General features: G+C 41.4%; 1 protein-coding gene across 1 annotated transcript; it reads right to left on the reverse strand.

Moving 5' to 3' along the window:
- Nucleotides 1-6,575: 6,575 nt before the first annotated feature.
- On the reverse strand, nucleotides 6,576-18,336 carry KIAA0408 (KIAA0408 ortholog). The gene is made up of 5 exons (XM_041745122.1): nucleotides 18,196-18,336; nucleotides 13,868-14,230; nucleotides 13,699-13,778; nucleotides 10,719-11,868; nucleotides 6,576-7,447 (listed from the first exon to the last, which is right to left on the reverse strand). The coding sequence occupies exons 1-5, from the start codon at nucleotides 18,328-18,330 to the stop codon at nucleotides 7,274-7,276; spliced, it is 1,902 nt and encodes a 633-aa protein (XP_041601056.1). The 5' UTR covers nucleotides 18,331-18,336; the 3' UTR covers nucleotides 6,576-7,273.
- Between the last annotated feature and the right edge of the window lie 350 nt (nucleotides 18,337-18,686).

The raw sequence follows: 18,686 nt of genomic DNA on the forward strand, positions 1-18,686 counted from the left end.
TTTTCCCCTTAAGACAATAAAAGACATTCTTACCTTATTTCCTATGATGTGAGTCTCTTGACTTTTCAGCTAAAAGATACTTAAAATTTTCGCCAGCCAGCATTTCCTACCTTATTATGCTTCTAATGTTTGCAAAAAAATAAGAAAAACGATTTTGATTTGTATGCCCATTTTTAAATGGACTCATGATCTCAAAAAACGATGACAGTGTGACAAGAAATTTCTATTCATGTGAATTCAGATTGCCTCAGTTTTATGAAATAAATACATTACCAGCTGTGATTAAAGAGGGAAGCACAGAGGAAAATCTTTAGCTTTTCCTGATAGCAAATGATGAAGGCATTTAAAAATTGCATTAATTTATTCAACAAATATTTATTGAGCCTACTACTTGCGGACACTTTTCTAAGGGCTTGGCACAATCAGTGAACAAAGCAGAAAATATCCTTGTTTAAGAGATGAAAAATGTTCAAAAGTTAAAATCCCCAAGATTCAAGAATTGTAGACACCATCCCAGACCTTGGGAAATATATTTCTTTTTCTGTTAGAGTATTTTCTGACGGAGTCAAAGAAACACTGGCCTATATGCTCCTTTACTTCTGGAATTACCTAGGTGGTTAATTTGAGAATCCGAAGGCTGTTTGAGTGCAAGGGGGCAAAGTGAGCTGCTGGGACTGGGTGACCTTGAGGGCTGTCTGTGCTAGGATGGGTCTGCGGGGGGCCTACCACTCCCAAGACAGCATAGAGTAGGCTGAGGTCAGGAATTTCATCTTTCCAGACCCTGGCCTTTTCCACTGGATGGCAGTGGAACAATATGAAACACGCTTGCTCTCTTGCTCTCTTGCTCTCTTTTCTTTGGCACCCTGCAGCCCACTTCCTCTCCATTCAGACAGAGCGTGGAGTAGCTGATTCGGTTTTACCTCTAATTGTAATCACACTGTGTTTCTTTTTCCTTGAGACCAAATTCTATTCTCAGCAATTTGGGTGTTCCCTATGCTCGCCCACATCATACATACAATTTTGTGTGATTTTCTAAGTTTTAAAAATGGGTTTCCTCTTTGATTATGTGCTTGTTTTATATTACTATTGGAGAAAAACATCACTTTCCATTTCTGGGATACCTCATTTTGCTCTTAAGGTCTGTTATAGGAAGGTATGGGTGGCTTGTTTTATGAGACTGTCTGGGTAAGGTTTTAGATTCCTATGATACAGTCACAAGAAAACAATAAAGCAGACGTGGAGAAGGAATATATCCATCCACATGCCACCACCTCTTTTCAAATTCCTCACAGTCAGGTTTTCTGATGGCCTCCTCTCAACTTTAGTTCCTCAAAACATTCCAGGCGAGAGCTCAAGCTGTGCTGAACCCCCATCTATTTCAGCTTTGTGGTGGTTACAGTGATAGTTGCCTACTAGCCAATAATGCGTCCTTTGCTTGCTATCCAAGTCTCCTCGGCTCCCAACTTCGGGGAAGATTTGGTGTGCTGGTGAAGACCTCTGTTCCTATTCCCAGTGGAAATGTCCCGCCCTACCTCTAGCTGCATCCCTTAACCTTCCCACACGTTGGTCCCCAGGACAAGGCTTCTTGGTCTAGTATCTTGCTTTTGACAATTTCCTTCCCTGGTCACTCCATTCCTACCCTGGCCCTGGCCTCAGCTGCCTTCTGAAGAATCTCCTTGAAGATGACCTCTTGCCAGAATCCTGAGCATGGTGTACCTTGGAGTCTTTGATGTTGGGCTCTCCCCAGGCCCAATTTGCTCAGGAAAACCTAGTGCTTGTTTTGGATGAGCTGAATAAGTCATGAATTCATGTAGTTTTGGCTCCCTGGGCTATGCCAACACCAGCTTCCTTTTTAAAAAGGTGATGTACTTAGTCTCAGCTCCTTTCTCCTTGCCTGGCATCTCTTTGGAAGAGTCTTTATTCCCAATAATTTATCTCCTGAATTTTCACATATAGAGACCATTGCTCCCTTTTACTCTAACATGTGACTTGTTTTAAAAAAAATATTTGTAAAAGGTTCTCTGGCGTTCACTGGACATTAACTATTTCACTCCAGATATCATTAATTCAGAGAATTTTTAAACTGGGTTAATTATAACAAAATTTTGTGCAAATATTAAATATATAAATATATACATAATTCAGGTTAGATGATTTAGCATTATTTTGAGGCTGAACATTATATAGAAAAAAAATCTGCAGATCCCAAACAGCTGGATTGAATTTGTTTAATGATTTTTATAAAATTACATAAGTAAATAATTTAATTGGAGAATAAAGCCTCAAAAAGAAATCGGCAGATACAACTTATTTTGGAGAAAGATTATAAATTGGAAATAACTGCAAGCTCCAAGGGAAATGTTCTGGTTTATTCTGGAGTACATTTAAGCCATATAGTGTGGAGATTTCCTGTGATTCTTTTGAAGGGTGAGGAGATAAGGATTCATTTGGTACTACAGATGAGGATTGCTTTGGGTACTTATTAGTTTACCTTCAACATTTTGGTCCATGTAGAGATTTTATACAATATCAGAGCATAGGCATCAAAAAATGAAAAATACTTTGATAAAGTGAGCCCTCTTCATGACTTCTTTAATAGTATCTTTTGAAACCACTGAAACCATAGAATTCATGAATGATGAACTTTGGGTAAGAAGATGGAAAGGCAAAATTAAGAGAAACTCTCAATGAGATAAAAATAAATAGCCTAATTGTTGCGCATAACATGTACATGAAAAAGAACTGTTCACTCTTTGCTTCCTCTTCATTTTTTTTTTTTTTTGAAAAGAGCCTGAATTACCAGGAGTCTGCAGAACCACCTATTTATTTCTCAGTATTATCTTGAGAAATATTTACTATCTTGGTTATTTAATTTTTCCATTTGCAATTAGAAATCACAAAGGCTGCCTTGAAGTTTGTTGGAAGAAGTAAACAAGTCAAAGAACCTAAGTGTGCTTTGCAAGCCATCAGGTCACAGATGTGCATAGGTATAGAGGGAAGCAGGACTCTGGTGTGGGAGCCCACATGGGAGCCCATCCTTATGCTCTTGGCAGTCATACAGAGTTCTCTGAGTTTCAGGTTTTCTCCCCTTACCATGAGATTGTTCTGTATGACATTTGTGGTCCTTCCTATTCAAGACTCTTCCCTCATTTCTACATACCATCATAGCTTCATATAAGAAGAATCTTTTTTCAGAATTTGCCAGTCATACATGGAATCAAAAGGTCACTGCAATATGTTTCAGATTTTAAGTCTTTTGGTCTTTTTTCCCATTGGAACTAAAATTATTCTTTATGATAAGAAAAATTCCTATGGTAGAAAATGTTGAGTAGACACTTGTCTGAAAGCTGCCCCCCCCCTTTTGTTTATTTGGGGTTTTATTGTTTTAATTTTTTTACTTTATGAAGCCCATTTTTTGAAAGAGCATATTCTGGACTATATTAAATAAAGAAGTCCTAGCTGTACATTCTAATAAAGATACTTGCTACTTTAGAAGAAACATGCAGAATTTGAAGCAAAGTAATACTATAATAGAAATCTGAATCTACCTAACATAATTAAGCTAATGTCACATATAAAGGCAAATTTCAGAAGAGTAACCTTTTCTTCAAACAAAAATTAATCAGATTCAATAAGCAGTTTAAATGGGCAGAGTGGTTATCACAGCGTGAGAAGCTGTTTGGGGTGATGTGGGGCCAGGTGCAGGAATTCATGCAGGCTTGGCTTTTAGATTTTATTACCTAGAGCTATTTTAGGAGAAGCCAGATCGAACTGTGGACATATTTGATTTTAGACTTTATAAAACTTTCAGCTTTACTGGAGACCACTATAGAAAAGGAGGAAAATCAAAATGTTCTCAATGTACACACATGCCACAGCAGGTGTTTCCACACCTATTTTATTTGACAACTTCCAATCACTGAAGGAGATTTTAATATCAAGTAGTTGTTCATCAGCAAATGTGCCTAAAAATAATTTTAAAAATCTCTGTAGGGAAGCAGATTGTCTTTTTTTAGATCCAGATGTTTTCTCAGGATGACAGGAAATCTGGCTAAATCCTCTCTGTAATAGGTAAATCATGCATGATAATATCTAACCATCTTCACTATGTAAAAACAAATGAAAGTTAAGGTTCATTTTTATAAATGAATTATGCAAACATAACTTCTATTTTTATATTTGGCTTTGGTGATAAGGCAACATAGAGAACTCGTGCAAGGGTTGTGTGCGCACACACACAAGCACACACGCACACACACACACATGCACAAAAACTCAAGCACTTTTTCTGCCTTGTTCTTATTCCTTTCTGAGATCAGACCCCTCACTTGATATAAGAGCTTTCCCCCAAAAAGGCTGCTCAGCAAAACTTCTATTAATACAAGTGTTTCTAATCAAATATTTCTGAAATGTTTACAAATGTCTTGAATCCAGCAATGACGGCAAAATGAAGGGTGTGTGGTTGGGAAGAAAATGCCCATCCAAAGTAGAAAAACTACCAGTTAAAAATCACAATACATAAAAAAATATTTTTGAAGGATAATTTCCATTTACCTGATAGGTTTTTCCATAAAAAATTATAAAATACTTTAAAAGAGAAAACAGAATATTTCAATAATCTTTGTTTTAGTTTTTTCATCTTTACAATCAAGGAGTTGGACTAGATACTGTTTTTTTTTTCCAACTCTAATAGTCTATGATTTTAGTCAACATAGGAAGATGTTAAAATGTGTCCCACTGTTTCATTCAAATAGTAATAGAAAAGGTGACTTAAAATTGTATGCCCAATAATATAACCCTTTTATTTTACAGGTAACAAAAGCAAGTCCCAGGGAACTAACATGACTACCCAGTGGTACCCATCTATTTGGGCATCTATTGATTTCACTGCTTCCAAATATCTCTAACCATCAAATATTTTGCTTTCTTTTTGTTGTTGCTGTTGTTACTATTTAATTAAAGGCTCCAGATCCCCCTTTGCACTCCTGGAAATTCTGCTTTAGTAATTATGGAATGAGGTCAGCAATCTAATTTTTTAAAAAGAGATTCTCAATATTTTGACTTGTAGTTAAAGGTAGGAACCACAGAGCCACAGCAGACTACCTGCAATACAGTGATGGAGGGGAGCAGGTCTCTGTTGCCCAATTCTTGGGCAGTCGTTCTAATATAACATAGCAGCACCTCCCAGTGGGCCCATCACTGCATGCCACAGCCTACCACTTCCCTGGGTCCCCCCTCGTCCCTTCTAGATGTAAAGCACGTAAGTGCCATCTCTTGGTGTCTAGGTTACTTTTCTCTGATAGGTTTCCTATGGACAAGAATATTCCTGAAAGAAACAAGAATGAAAAGAGTGGATCTAAACACCATAGAAATAGAAACAATTACACGAGAATATTATGAAAAACTAGATGTCAACAAATTGGACAACGTAGAAGAAAGGGATAAATTCCAAGAAATATATAACCTACCAAGCCTGAAACAGGAAGAAATGGGAAATTTGAACAGACCAATTACCAGCAAAGAAATTGAATCAGTAACCAGAAAACTCCCAACAAACAGAAGTCCAGGATCAGATGACTTCACAGGGAAATTCTACCAAACATGTAAAGAAGAGTTTATACTCATTCTTCTCAAACTATTTCAAAAGAGAGTGCATCTATAGCCCCTTCTTATCATCTGCTCGCTCCAACCTCATATTCTAGAAGTTTAATTAATCTCAATTCCTACAAACTCTCCTTATTGGAAAGTACGAATATGTCCATCACCAGGCAACAGTCTTGAGCCTTTTAAGGCAGTCTGGGATTTGGAAATTATTTACTTTACCTCAAGTCATGATGTATAATGGAATAACTTCTCTTAATTGTTAGGATGTATCATAAGAAGGTCTTTGAATATATAGGTTACAATACTTTAACCTTTCCAGCAATAAAAGAAAAGCTCAAATAGAATTTATATCTAATAACAAAGTTGGTTTTACAGAGAGATGGTGGAGAGCAAAACTGCTTCTAAGATCTTCCGCATGGAATTCCAAGCACTTCAACATTCATACTTCCTTCAGTTCTCAACATAGATCTTAAGTGTTTACTGTATGCGAATTGTGGCCAAAATACACATTTCTGTTCCTCATGCTACTCATGGATGCCAACGTTTAGTTTAAGGCTTTTTTTTTTTTTTTTTTATGTAGCACACTAGAGGAAATATAATTCGGCTCTCAATGAAATACATTCCTAATCTTCCTCGTTTAATAAAAAAGTGAATCTTTTACCTACTAATTTTAGGGGAAAGTTAAAAGAAAAAGCAAATGACTTACCTCTAAATACGACTTCAAATAACTAAAAGCTATATAATTGAACAAAAAGTAGAATTCAACATAGCTGAATTTCTTTTCATATCCTCCGGAAGGGTTATCTGTTACTGAAGTTGACAAAATAAGTTGATTTTTAAGTCCTGTTGCTTCTAAGGCAGTCAAGTGATATGGCTCTGGGGATCAAATACACAGTTAAAGCCATAACAGACTACCGAATGATATACAAAAAATTTTGTGAACATTTCACGTTTGCTTTAGAAGCCTGATCTATTAAACCTGTGACAATTTTATTTATTTAAGAGAGTAAACAAGGAGACCAATGGTATTAGTCCATCCTTACAGCAGTTAAGAAACTATTTATGAGTTGTATTTAGAAATCTACCAAATGTTATTAACGTGTATAATTCTTATTTTTCAATGTAGTTGGGGCCAAGAAAGTGGTTAGTTAATATATGTACCTCAAATGCCTTAAGTGGATACCTATTAAAAGGTATACAAAATATAAATAGTACTGTATATTTTCAAAAATTTTAAATAAACAGAAAGATACATAGGTATACATGTTATAATTTCAAAGTCAACACTAGCACATAACGTTTTTCTTATCTAAATACATACTAGGATACTTCCTATTTCAACACATGCATCTACAAACACTTGGCCATGCACATAACCTTGCTTTCTGCCACTTGCAAGAAAGTTAGAATATACATTATAGTACAGTTTCAACTTAAATCATATTGGCAAATTAATGAGGATGGCATTAAAAAATTCTGATCTAAGAACTCAAAATATGGGAAGGTAATTATTCCATAGATTAAAAACACTGAAGACTGATGGGAAGTTAAGATTTAAATTGTCCCAGTGATCTCGAAAGACAGAGAAGAGACAGGATTGGCTGTAAACACTCGGAATGCTCTGTTTGGCGATTAGGACTTTCGTCCTCTAGCAATCCAGGCCAGAGACTCAGACCATCGATGCTGATGATCGTAGAGAGATGGTATAGCTGGGGGCAGTTCTCCGCAAGGCAGGGGGTGCTGATGGAGATCTGGAGGCCCATCTGGATGGGAGACGGCGATTTGCTGGTCTAGCAGGTCGGGAAAATCCTTTTCCATGTGAAGATTTCACTGCCACGGATTCCTAAGAGACAAAGGAAGACACCTGTCTCACTATACAAGCACCAATGATGGGCTTCACGTATTATGGATCGCAACTACAGGGTTAACGTGTTAGCATATTTACAAGCAAATAAAAGCATGGATAACTGAAGAAGGTAATTGTCTAATGTTTGTGGCCTTGAATCAAAAGCAACTCACTCTAATAAGGAATATGGCACTTGATAATCTTGTAGATCTTTTCACACTACCAAATTTTAATACAACTGATCTTTTTTCCTTTTTTTTTTTTTTTTTTTTTTTACAACTGATCTCTTGTTACAACTAACTATAAGTTCAGGATTCAAAGTTTATGTTAGATAACTAGCGATGGAACTATAGATGTTTCTTAGCAGGATATTAGGATGTTTTAGCGTTATTAAAAAACAAAAACATAACAATTTATGGGCAAAACCATGCTCCTTTATGTCAAGCTATTGGCACTTTCAGAGGTCATGAGCAAAGGGCACGCAGATCACCAAATGATTGATCTGATGCTATCTTTTTTCCCCATCAAGAACTACTATTTCTCAAAAGTTTCAAAATTATCATTGAAATATTTAAAAATATAACTTCAATAAAAACAACTGTAAAATATATATAAAATAAAATGATATCTGAAAAAATAAAATAAAAATATAACTTCATTGTAATTGCAAATAGAAAATTATTATCTATATTGGGCATCATCAGATGACTTAAAACCTTTTCCTTCCTGTCACTTACTTTTCTTTCATTTCTTCTTTCTTTTCTTTCTTTCTTTCTATTTTACTGGGAAAAAAATATTCTTAGACTCTTGCAATAAAAAAAAATTTAAAAAGTTTCCATGACACGTTTTATACAACTATTATTATTGCCCTTCTTTACAAAGCCTGTGCTCTTTCATCTGAGATGGGTAGTGAGGGTGGCCTCTATCTCTATGACAATAACCTGCAATTTCTTTTTCTCTCTTTGGAATCTAATTTTTTTTAGGTTTGCTCCCAGAGCATGGTGGGGGAGAGGATAAAGAACCATTCTTAAGAATCTATAATAGAAGACCCCTCCTAAACCTCCAAACAAAGCAAAAATGTAGCTCATGAATATTTAGCTGGTTATTTTATACATGTTTCCACTTGCCATCTGAAGCTATAGGGCCTCCTAAGTATTCATGGACTCAACTAAAAAACAGAAAAATACAAAACCAGGGTAATTATTTGTACCCTGTGCAAAAAGGCAAAGTTTCTAGTGAAATGGATAAAAACTGGTGTTTTTATGCGGTTTGAAAGCCACGATATTTTTTTTACATCAGAAGGAGGCAACCCGCACAGCTTAAAACTATGCTGCATACACACTGCATTTTGCAACAGTAGGATTTTTCGACGTATTAGTTAATTATGATAATATATCACCATGCAACGTTTTGTAAATTATGCATTAAAAGGGATCATTGGGTGGTTCTTTATTGCAAACATCAATCTCTTTGACATCTTTTTCTCCTATAACTAATGAAGATTGTATTCTTTTGCAAACAGACCAGACCAAAAAAAGAACAACAAAAAAATGAATACTTACTTTTGGGGAGGGCAATTTTCAGGCTAAGAATTCACACAAGTAAGAATGGCCTTAAAAAATTTTAAGCTATAATATCATTTTATTCCCATGTGCTGCCTTTCTGCTCCACAAATAAGAGAACTTTATGAGGCATTATTTTATGATGTGTTAGACCTACAGTCACATATGTGTGACTAATCCCCACGAGAAAGAACACGAATCAGATGCCAGGAATGACTGAACCAATCGTAGCCAACAACTGAAAAGTGCAAGAAGTTATTTTTAAGGTTTCCAACACTCTTTAAAAAACAGGGCAGCCAGGGTGGTTCAGGGGTTTAGCGCTGCCTGCAGCCCAGGGCCTGACCCTGGAGACCCGGGATCGAGTCCCACGTCCGGCTCCCTGCATGGGGCCTGCTTCTCCCTCTGCCTGTGTCTCTGCCTCTCTCTCTGTGTCTCTCATGGATAAATAAATAAAATCTTAAAAAAAAAATAAAAATAAAAATATAAGCACCAAAAGAATAGGATGCTATAGACCAATAACGCTCATTTGGAATGGTTTTTTGTTTGTTTGGAACGTTTTCTTCCAGAGAGAAACTTACAACAGACATCTGACCTGGAAGTTCCTGAGTCCATTTATTTACACCGTCCCATTTCAGAATCCTTAAAAAAGTTATCATGTCCTATTCCCAGTCTTAAAAGAAAACTTTAAGAATTTGATGGTGATTTTAAGAATTGATGGGGTGTTAGAGTCCTAAGGCCTATACTTAATCACAAATAAAGGGTCGAGAAGTTAAGAACGTCTGGAGGGCGCTGGGCTGGCCCCTGGGCGGCGGCCGGCAGCTCCGAGGGCTTTGGGCAGGTGCTCCTCTCCCCCTGGCCGGCGGCCCGCGGGGCTGGCCTGGGCCTGAGCACCTGCTGCACCCAAGGCAGCCCCGCCCGGGGAATCCCCACCCCAGGCATTCCCCCCCACCCCGGGCATCCCTGTCCCAGGCACACCCCCCCGCCAGGGATCCCCGTCGATCCCCGCACCGGGCTTCCCCCGCCCCAGGCATCCCCGCCCCCCCAGGTATTCTCCCCCTGGGCATCCCCGCAACCGGCACCCCCCACCCCGTCCGCATCCCCACCGCCCCCGGCATCCCCGCCCCCCCCAGCCCCCCAGGCATCCCTGCCCGGGCAGCCTCCCCCCCCCCCGGGCCCCCCCCCTCCCCCGGGCATTCCCACCCTGGGCATCCCCGCCCCAGGCAATCCCCCCCCTCCGCCCCCGCCGCATCCCCGCACCCGGCACCGCCCCCACGGGCATCCCCCCCAGGGATCCTCGCGCCCCGCCCCCCGCCTCCCCGTCGGTCTGAGGTATCCTGACCCCGGGCATCTACATCCCGCCCCCGCCCCGCATGCCTGCCCCGCACCCCCGCCCCCACCCCCCGTCCGCATCCGCACCCCGGGCATCACCTGCGCCAGGCATCCCCGTCCCCCCAGGCATCCCCGCCTGAGCATCCTCCCCCCGGGCATCCCCCTCCCCCTCCCCGGGCATTCCCTCCCTGGGCATCCCTGAACCTGGCATCCTCCCCCCCCCCGCCCCCCCCCCCCCCCCGGCATCCCTCTTCCCCCCGGGCATTCCCGCCCCAGGCATCCCCCCCTCCCCCCGCACCCCGACCCAGGCATCTCCCCCCACCGGGCTCCCCCTCCCCGCACCCCGTCCCCCGCCCTACCGTGGGCCCGCCCCTGACCTCAGCGCCGCCGGCGGCCGACCATCCCGTGGGGTGGCCTCCGTCTCCCTCCGTCTCCTCCCGGAGGCCCTGGGGACCCGGCGAGGCGTCCGGAGCGGCAGCCCCGTGGCCTCGGAGCAGCCTTTCCACTACGCCGTAGTTGGAGCGGGGGTCGGCGGAGCGCGGGCGGCCGGCCAGGCTGCGGGGTCCCCAGGCGCGCGGGAGCAGCGGGCGGCGGGGGCCGGGGCCGGGGCCGGGGCCGGGGCGGGGGCCGGGGCGGTCGGGCACCTGCGCCCCGGGCACGGGCCCCTGGGCACCGGCGGGCCGACCCCCGGACGCCTCGTCACTCCCCGCGGCCCCCGGGGCGGTGGGTCCGGGCCCCCCGGGGGGTGGCCGGTGGCTCGGCGGGGGCTGCGCCGCCCGGCAGTTCCGATCCGTTCTAAACACGATTCGGTTAAATTCATCGGTCTTGGCAGCCAGCTTCTCATTCCTGGTGGTCCTGAAGCCACAGCGGAGACCCCGAAGCGGGCCACTGCCCTCGGTGGCCGCGGAGCCAAGGTCGTCGGGGCGAGAGGCGGCCGGGCCACCTGGGGCCAGCGCCTCCCAGCTCTCGGGACAGCAGGATGCAGAGGGACCATTCTGTGCGGCGACCCCACGGCCACCACGCCAGCCGCCCAGCCCAACACGGTCCTCACATGCAGGCTTGTCCTCTATCTTGGCTTTGGGCGCCAGAGAAGGAAACACGATGCCACCTTTCAGGGCCTGCCCTTCATTTGCACCCAGCCCAGGGGCCGCCCGGGGCCTCGGAAGGATGTCAGGACCAGGGCCCCTTCCACCGTGACCCTCCGGGGCCACCTGGCTGCTGCGGCCTAATCCTCCCTTCAGACTCCCAGGAGCTCGTTCCGCACAGGAGCTGGGAAAGTTTCGGGATGTGCTTCTCGGAGGAGGAAGCGGCGGAGCTTCATTTCTCTGCAGATCAGTCGTACCCAGGTCACCCTTTTTCCTAGCCCCGCTTGGGGGCACATTGGGGCAGCTTAGATTGTTTCCGTGTTCCTGCGTTTGCTTTTCCGAGTTGATTGGAAGAATGCCCTGGCCATCGCTGATCATGTGGTCTCCCCGAGGCATGTTCGTTACACGTGGCATTTCCTGCAGGAAAGAATCTGACTTCATCCTAAACAATTATAAAACACGGCATATTAGCGATCGTTTTATTTAGGACGAGTTCTCAAAAGAAACCACACTTAAGCAATGAACTTCTGCTATAAGAACAGGACTCCCAACTTCCTCCAACAGCATTTTCACGTAACTTCTCTAAGTCAAAACCTCCAAGTCCTTTTTTACTGTAGGATAAAGCCTACCTCTCAGTGTGGCACTCACAGCTCACCTGCTCTGACCCAAACTCTCTTTCCCTGACGTTCCCAAATGGGCTCTTACACTCAGACCGGCCGGCGCAGTCTCCTGGGTGTCTGCTACTGGCATTCCCAATTCCACAGCTTCTCTCCTACCATTTCCTTACCTCTGCTCTACCCACCGAATTCCTATTCGTTATGTCATGTGAGCTCCGTTTCCTTCCCTTGAATTTGAAATGACATCCTAAGCTAAGAAGTGCAACAGAAATCCAAATAAAAGTTCACTGAAACATGTGGTAGCAAACAGAACGTGTCATTAGGGCTTGAGACAAGAGTAAGAATTTTTTCGGGTAAGTAAAGGGCATAGAGGCAAAGTGAGCCAGAGTAAAGATAGTGTGGCTCTGCGAGGAATAGTAGGGCCTTTGGTAGGGCCTGATCGCAAAGCAGAGTGGGGAGGATGAAAGAGACAGGAGGTTAAATTGGAACGTATTTGAATTACGTGCTAAATAAAGATCTTCAATTTTTTTTCCCCTCAAGTTTATGGAGTAGCGAGGAGAAAGAACATTATACCAGGTGCGATTTGTAAAAGAAAATTGGTGAGTCTTTCCTAAGCTTAAAAAAAAAAAACCCTAAATAAAGTAGCAATATAAATTCCCAAGTTAAAGTTAATTGATCATACGGATACCGGATACGTATAAATCCTCTTTATAGGTCTTCAACTTGCAAAATGTTACGAGACAGGGTACAATCAAATGCAGATAAATAATAACACAGAATGGTAGGCAAAAGCAAAATGGGTAGGTAGAGGGCAAAATTATGCACACAATATGGTTGAATAAAATTATCTATTGTAAGTCATTATAAAAACTCTTTCTGAGCTTTCTAAGAGCCAAAGACAAATAAGGTACACACTGCTGCTATTCCCAAGAGGAACACACTTCCTCACTAGGAGATAAATGTTGATCCTAGAACCATCCACCTTTACTTACCTTGCAGAGAATTCCAATTTATTTTTTAATAAATTTTTGGCGAATTTAATAAATTTTTGGTGAAAACTTACTTTTATAATTATAGAGGTGCTTCTAAACTGAAACAGCGTTTTTCAAATTTCATTGTATATGTGTGTATTTACATATTTACGTATTTACAGTATGTTGTTCTGACAATTACGTACACCTCCATTATATATATACATAGTAAATACAGAGAAATAAGAGACTTTTAGGTATAAAAAACTTCAGTAGACCATCTCTATTTTTTTTAGTAGACCATCTCTAATTAAAACTCCACACTGTCCAATCTTAAGATATATTTAACTTATTAGCCCAGCTGTGCACTCTTCCACTGGCCAAACACTCACAGTGAGAAGGAGGTACGTAAGAAGCTACTGGACAGTGTACCTTAACCAAACACCAACAGAGCACAGTATTCCTAACAGTCAAGTCATGGAGAGAATGAGAAGATTTGGTTTAAGAATTAGTAAACAGAGAAATACTCAAAGTCTTTATCTCTTGTCTAAGATAACATTTTTAATGACTCATTGTTAATTCTCACTAACAAAGTGTAACGTGGAGGCAGTTTGGATTCGTTCACTGAAAACAATATTTTTCTTGACTTTCTGATATAAAAGAATCATAGATGTACCAGCCCACCTTCTGTGGTTAGACCGCTTTCGGATTTCCTCTTGAAAGCTGCATAATTCTTCACTAACTTTGGCAAGTTCTTCAAGAGCCTTTATATATATAAGCAATAGTGGGTTAGCACTTGGAAATGTAAATATTTCTTTAGAAACAGTTCTAGGCCAACCACAATCTTACTTACTGAGTTGAGGGCCCCAGAACTGCTCCTGCTCTCTTCCCCGGAAGTCCTCAGACCAGGGCAGACCTCATATTCTTTTTGGTTATCTGTGGCCAAAGGATCCGTAAACACGACTTTTGATTTTTTGGTTGCTTTTTGTTCCTTGCACATTTGATTTCCTTCACAGGGTAAGCTGTGCTCTGTTTTATTTTCTCTTTCCAGACCATCCCTGTGATTCATCCATGTAAATTCACATCGTCCTGAATTGGGGTAGTTTGGAGGAGATCCCACCACTTGATCTTGAATCACTTTCTCACGATCGTGACTGAGGATCTTAGCACGTTCATTCATGTTGATTTTCCTCCGAAGCTTTACTTCATGGCAAAGCTGCAAAGAAAATGAAGAGAAAGCTTTTTCTCCCCCTTAATGTACTTCGTCAATATTTTTGATACTAAACACGCTATTTTGAGTTCTCTTTGCCACATCATGATATACTAACTACCCTGGGGTATTGATGCTCATGCCTCTGAGTAGCGTTCTAAAATCTGATCGGCCAGAAAAACGCTGATGAACCATAAGGACTACTTCTAGTAGGTCAAAGTATGGATGGTAATTTCTTTTTTTTTTTTAATTTTTATTTATTTATGATAGTCACACACAGAGAGAGAAAGAGAGGCAGAGACATAGGCAGAGGGAGAAGCAGGCTCCATGCACCGGGAGACTGACGTGGGATTCGATCCCGGGTCTCCAGGATCGCACCCTGGGCCAAAGGGCAGGCGCTAAACCACTGCGCCACCCAGGGATCCCCTGGATGGTAATTTCTATGTCTCTGTGTAGGAATCAAACTCATTCAGAAATAAGATAAGCCCGCACCTATATAAAACATGTCGTGATGATGCAGAAGCACTGTTGGAAAATTGGAACGTCCTGAAACAATTGCTGGTCATGCTAACAGCTTTCAGAGAAAAGTAAGAATTTAACTAATATTAAAGTCATGTTTTAAAAGTCTACGACTGCACTGGCATGCCAACGCTCAAGTGTGTAAATAGTTGACAGTATCATGCAGCACACCAGTTCATTCCATTCCCTGAGTGGAGGTTGTGCAATCAAAGGATGTTTCCTTTGGAAGTTATGTTGGTGTTACTGACGTATTGCCGGGTATTGCTGAGATTTTTTCTTTTTTTTTTTTAGGAAAAGATTTTTCCGTTTTTCAAAAAAGATTTCTCATCCTGATTAAAACAAACGTGACCCTGTCCTATGTGATACCAGAACTCTAAGGCTTCAATCATCTGTGTTAAAGTGGATCTCAAATTATTTCTTGATGAGAGTTTAGTTTAACCTGCTGGCGCTCACACAACGCACCCCTAGAGGAAGCCAGTGGCCTTTTCTCTTTAGGCTTGAGTTGTGGGAAAGCGTGGCAAATTTCAAAGGAGCCTGTCGGCTAACTATTAAAGCAAATAACTACGTTCTCCAGCTACAACCTATATCTACACCACATCTATTATTCAAAGAGTAGGATAACAGATTTATTGCTGTTCAGTATTTACCCAAATCTGTGAGAAGCACTATACATAGTTGGTGCCTGATTATAAATATAAATAAATATACTGTATATATTTATTCCCATAGATGCTTACACATCTAATGTTGCATGATCGCAGGATTGCATCAAATTATAGCCATGGATCCATTGTTTCGGCTCTCATAAAATTACTTATCCTGAGCTATTGTGAGCATTCTGGTTTGGGCTGACCTTGGGAGATTCTCTAAGGAGCAACTCTCAAATGTCCATCTTAAATCTAAGGGTGCTTATGGTGACATTGTCCTCTTTTTGAGGCGTGATGGGTGAAAACAAAATTGCTTTATTTTCAAAATCGGGGACAAAAGTGCTATTCCTGGGAAACAGGTTTGCCTTTGTCTTCTGAATATTGAGAACTATGCATCTGCTGATTTTCACGGTCGTTACTGGAAAGACAGACTTGCTACATGCAATTCTCATAAGATCCTTCCTCCTGTCTTCATCTCACCTTTGTTGTTGTTGTTTTATTTTGAAATACTTCACCTTATGTAAAATTTTATATACCATCTTAAATTCTCTGGGGGATTTAAGTGAGGTATGGATAAGCAAATAATATAATGCTATTGATGGAAAACAGATTTATTTTGTATAAGAAACTGTGTTACTTCATACCTAGCACTTGTCAGTGGTTATCATTTGAACAAAGGTGACAAGCAGAAAAGACTGCAATGTGATAAAAAAAAAAAAATTGCCAGAAATCTAAGAACTCTAGGGTTTCTATCCAGATTACTCCAGGTTTCAAATAATCCAAGTACGTACATCTTTACATTTCGCAATAGCAAATGCAATGATTGTGGATGGTGGCTGAGCGAAGGATCATTAGCATCTTAACACTTGACACTGGATCTCCCTGGAAGATACCACTTGGAGTCAAGTTACACGCGCACCTGCGGGAATCTATAATTCCCTAGTACACGGCTTACTAATCTGTGTCTGAGTCCATATACAGGCCTTAGCGATATATATTAGACAAATACAGTCTATTCTGCTTGCAGCATGTTATAATTTTTTGTGTGTTGGTGTTTAATTTCAGTCGGAAAAAAAATGTCTTGATTCTGTGACATTGGGACAGACATGGGAGGGTACTTTCCTCCTGTTTTCTTCAAATTCTCCTACCCTCGTTTGTAGCCTATTAGACAGGCGTGTTAGAAGTACATTCTTATGGGCTACAAAGCTGTGAGGAGAAAAGAGCTATGTACTCAGATGATAAGAGGAGCACGAGGCCAGTGTTCAGGAATTACGGAGCATCATCTATGGGTATTCTGGGGAAGCATTTTATCCAGACACACTCCCAGGGCTGGAGGGAGCTGTATTACTAGAGACCTAGAAAGCACCGTGGCTACTATTCAAGATGAGGAAAAAAATCTTACAGCCCTCTACCTCCCCGATGCAGAAAGGAAGAGCACTTCTACAAACTACCATCCTATGTTTAAGATATGTTTAATGCCTGCAAATCGAAAAGGCGGATATTTACCATAGATAGAATCTACGGGGTTGTCAGCATAGCTATTTGACAACACAGGATTTAAGCAGCAGATTATTTTAGCCACATGGCTTAAACAATTGGTCAGACTAATCCTGACTCCTTTAATTTTTTTGGCTCAGATGCCAGAATTATCTGGCCTTCCAAACCTTTGGGAACCAATGACCCCTGAGCTTTGGATTATGACTTGACATAGATATCTCCCTGTTAATCCTTCCTTAGTCTGTAGGTTAAGGAGTTACATGAGTAAGCAAAACACATTTCCAAACCAGAGAGGTACGAGCAGGGGATTCTCATACGCTACATGCCTGCCTCCTCAGCTCCGTAACACGGAACAGTTTAACAGTTACTCTTTTTAAATTTTTCCTTGCAGTGTGCCAATTGACATTTTGTTCACAACCGATTACACGGCTGTTAATAAGAAAAATATTTGCACTATAAACACATAAAGCACCAGCTTTGATTGTCTGTGAAAAAAGGCCAAGGAGTCTGTTTAAAGAATCACTTTGGCAATGTGCACAAACCATGTCCCAACATGAATGTCACTGGAGGCAAGCAAGATAAATATAAATAATTTTCAGTTGAAACCAGCTCAAAGATACATCAATGTGAATACTTCAAGGAAATATTCCAGGGCTGAGGGATGGTTAATGGAGACAAAATGACTATTTGTATCAGAGCCCTGGCACGTTGTTTTTCATAACCCCTTTCCTAACAAATGCGCCAATAAATGTGGCACATTTTGCCAGAATAAATATCATGTCCACCACCATTCTGATATATGACACTCCTTTTGATTGCACCGAGTGATCTAATACGTAATTTCCTTTAGTAGACATGATTCATAAATCATCTCAGGAAAAGATCTGTATTTTAATGCCCAGTTGTAATTTTGCTAATATACATCCCACCGGTTATGTTTTTCTTACATTTTCCTCTTGGGCCTCGTGCTTGAAAGCTCATGAAAAATACGTTCCTCACTTTTGATACCAAGGCACTTTAGTCTAAACATGATAAACTGATACATTTTAGAAGGACATTTTAAGTTCTTCATTTTCATACCGGGCTATCAAAATAAATAAATAAATAAATAAATAAATAAATAAGCCTACTCCCTTCAATACCCCTGGATAAGGTTCTGCTATTTTTGGTCTAGCAAATGTCACTGAGACATGCCTTCCTGAGGCAGAACGAGGAAAACAGAAATGGTTTCCAATACAAGAAAATTTCAAACGGAATTTTCATTCTGAGCTTTAAGTGTCAATGTAGTCGAAACAAATCAATCTGTACCTCCTCTATCTTCTTCTGCATGATTTTCCATTGACTCTCCCATTCCTTCCTTTCGTTGTCAAACTGGTCCAGCAGTTCCATCTTTTCCTTGTGCCAGTCGGTCTCTGTGTTCTCCCACTGCTTATGCAGGGCCATGGCAACCGTGTGAGTGTTACTGAAGGGGTATTTCTGCTTGTCTCTGCCTTCTTAACTGTTTCTTGGAAGCTTGGAGTTGGTTTATTTGAAGCGGTCTCACTTGCCTTTAAAATAAAGCCTAATATAAACATAACAAGAAAGAGTTCCAAATCCATTTGCTTTTTGGAAGCATGCTATCATTTTGTTAAGAGCCATCGACATACACAAATGACGGGAAAACCGTACTTAAGAGTAGAGAGGAGATGATGAAGAGTCTGCTTACGAGGAACGAACACAGTTGGGACACCTGGGTGGCTCAGTCCATTAAGCCACTGACTTGGGATCTCTGCTCGGGTCTTGATCTCAGGGTCATGGGT

The sequence above is a fragment of the Vulpes lagopus genome, chromosome 2, assembly GCF_018345385.1.
Source record: "Vulpes lagopus strain Blue_001 chromosome 2, ASM1834538v1, whole genome shotgun sequence".
Taxonomy (NCBI): domain Eukaryota; kingdom Metazoa; phylum Chordata; class Mammalia; order Carnivora; family Canidae; genus Vulpes; species Vulpes lagopus.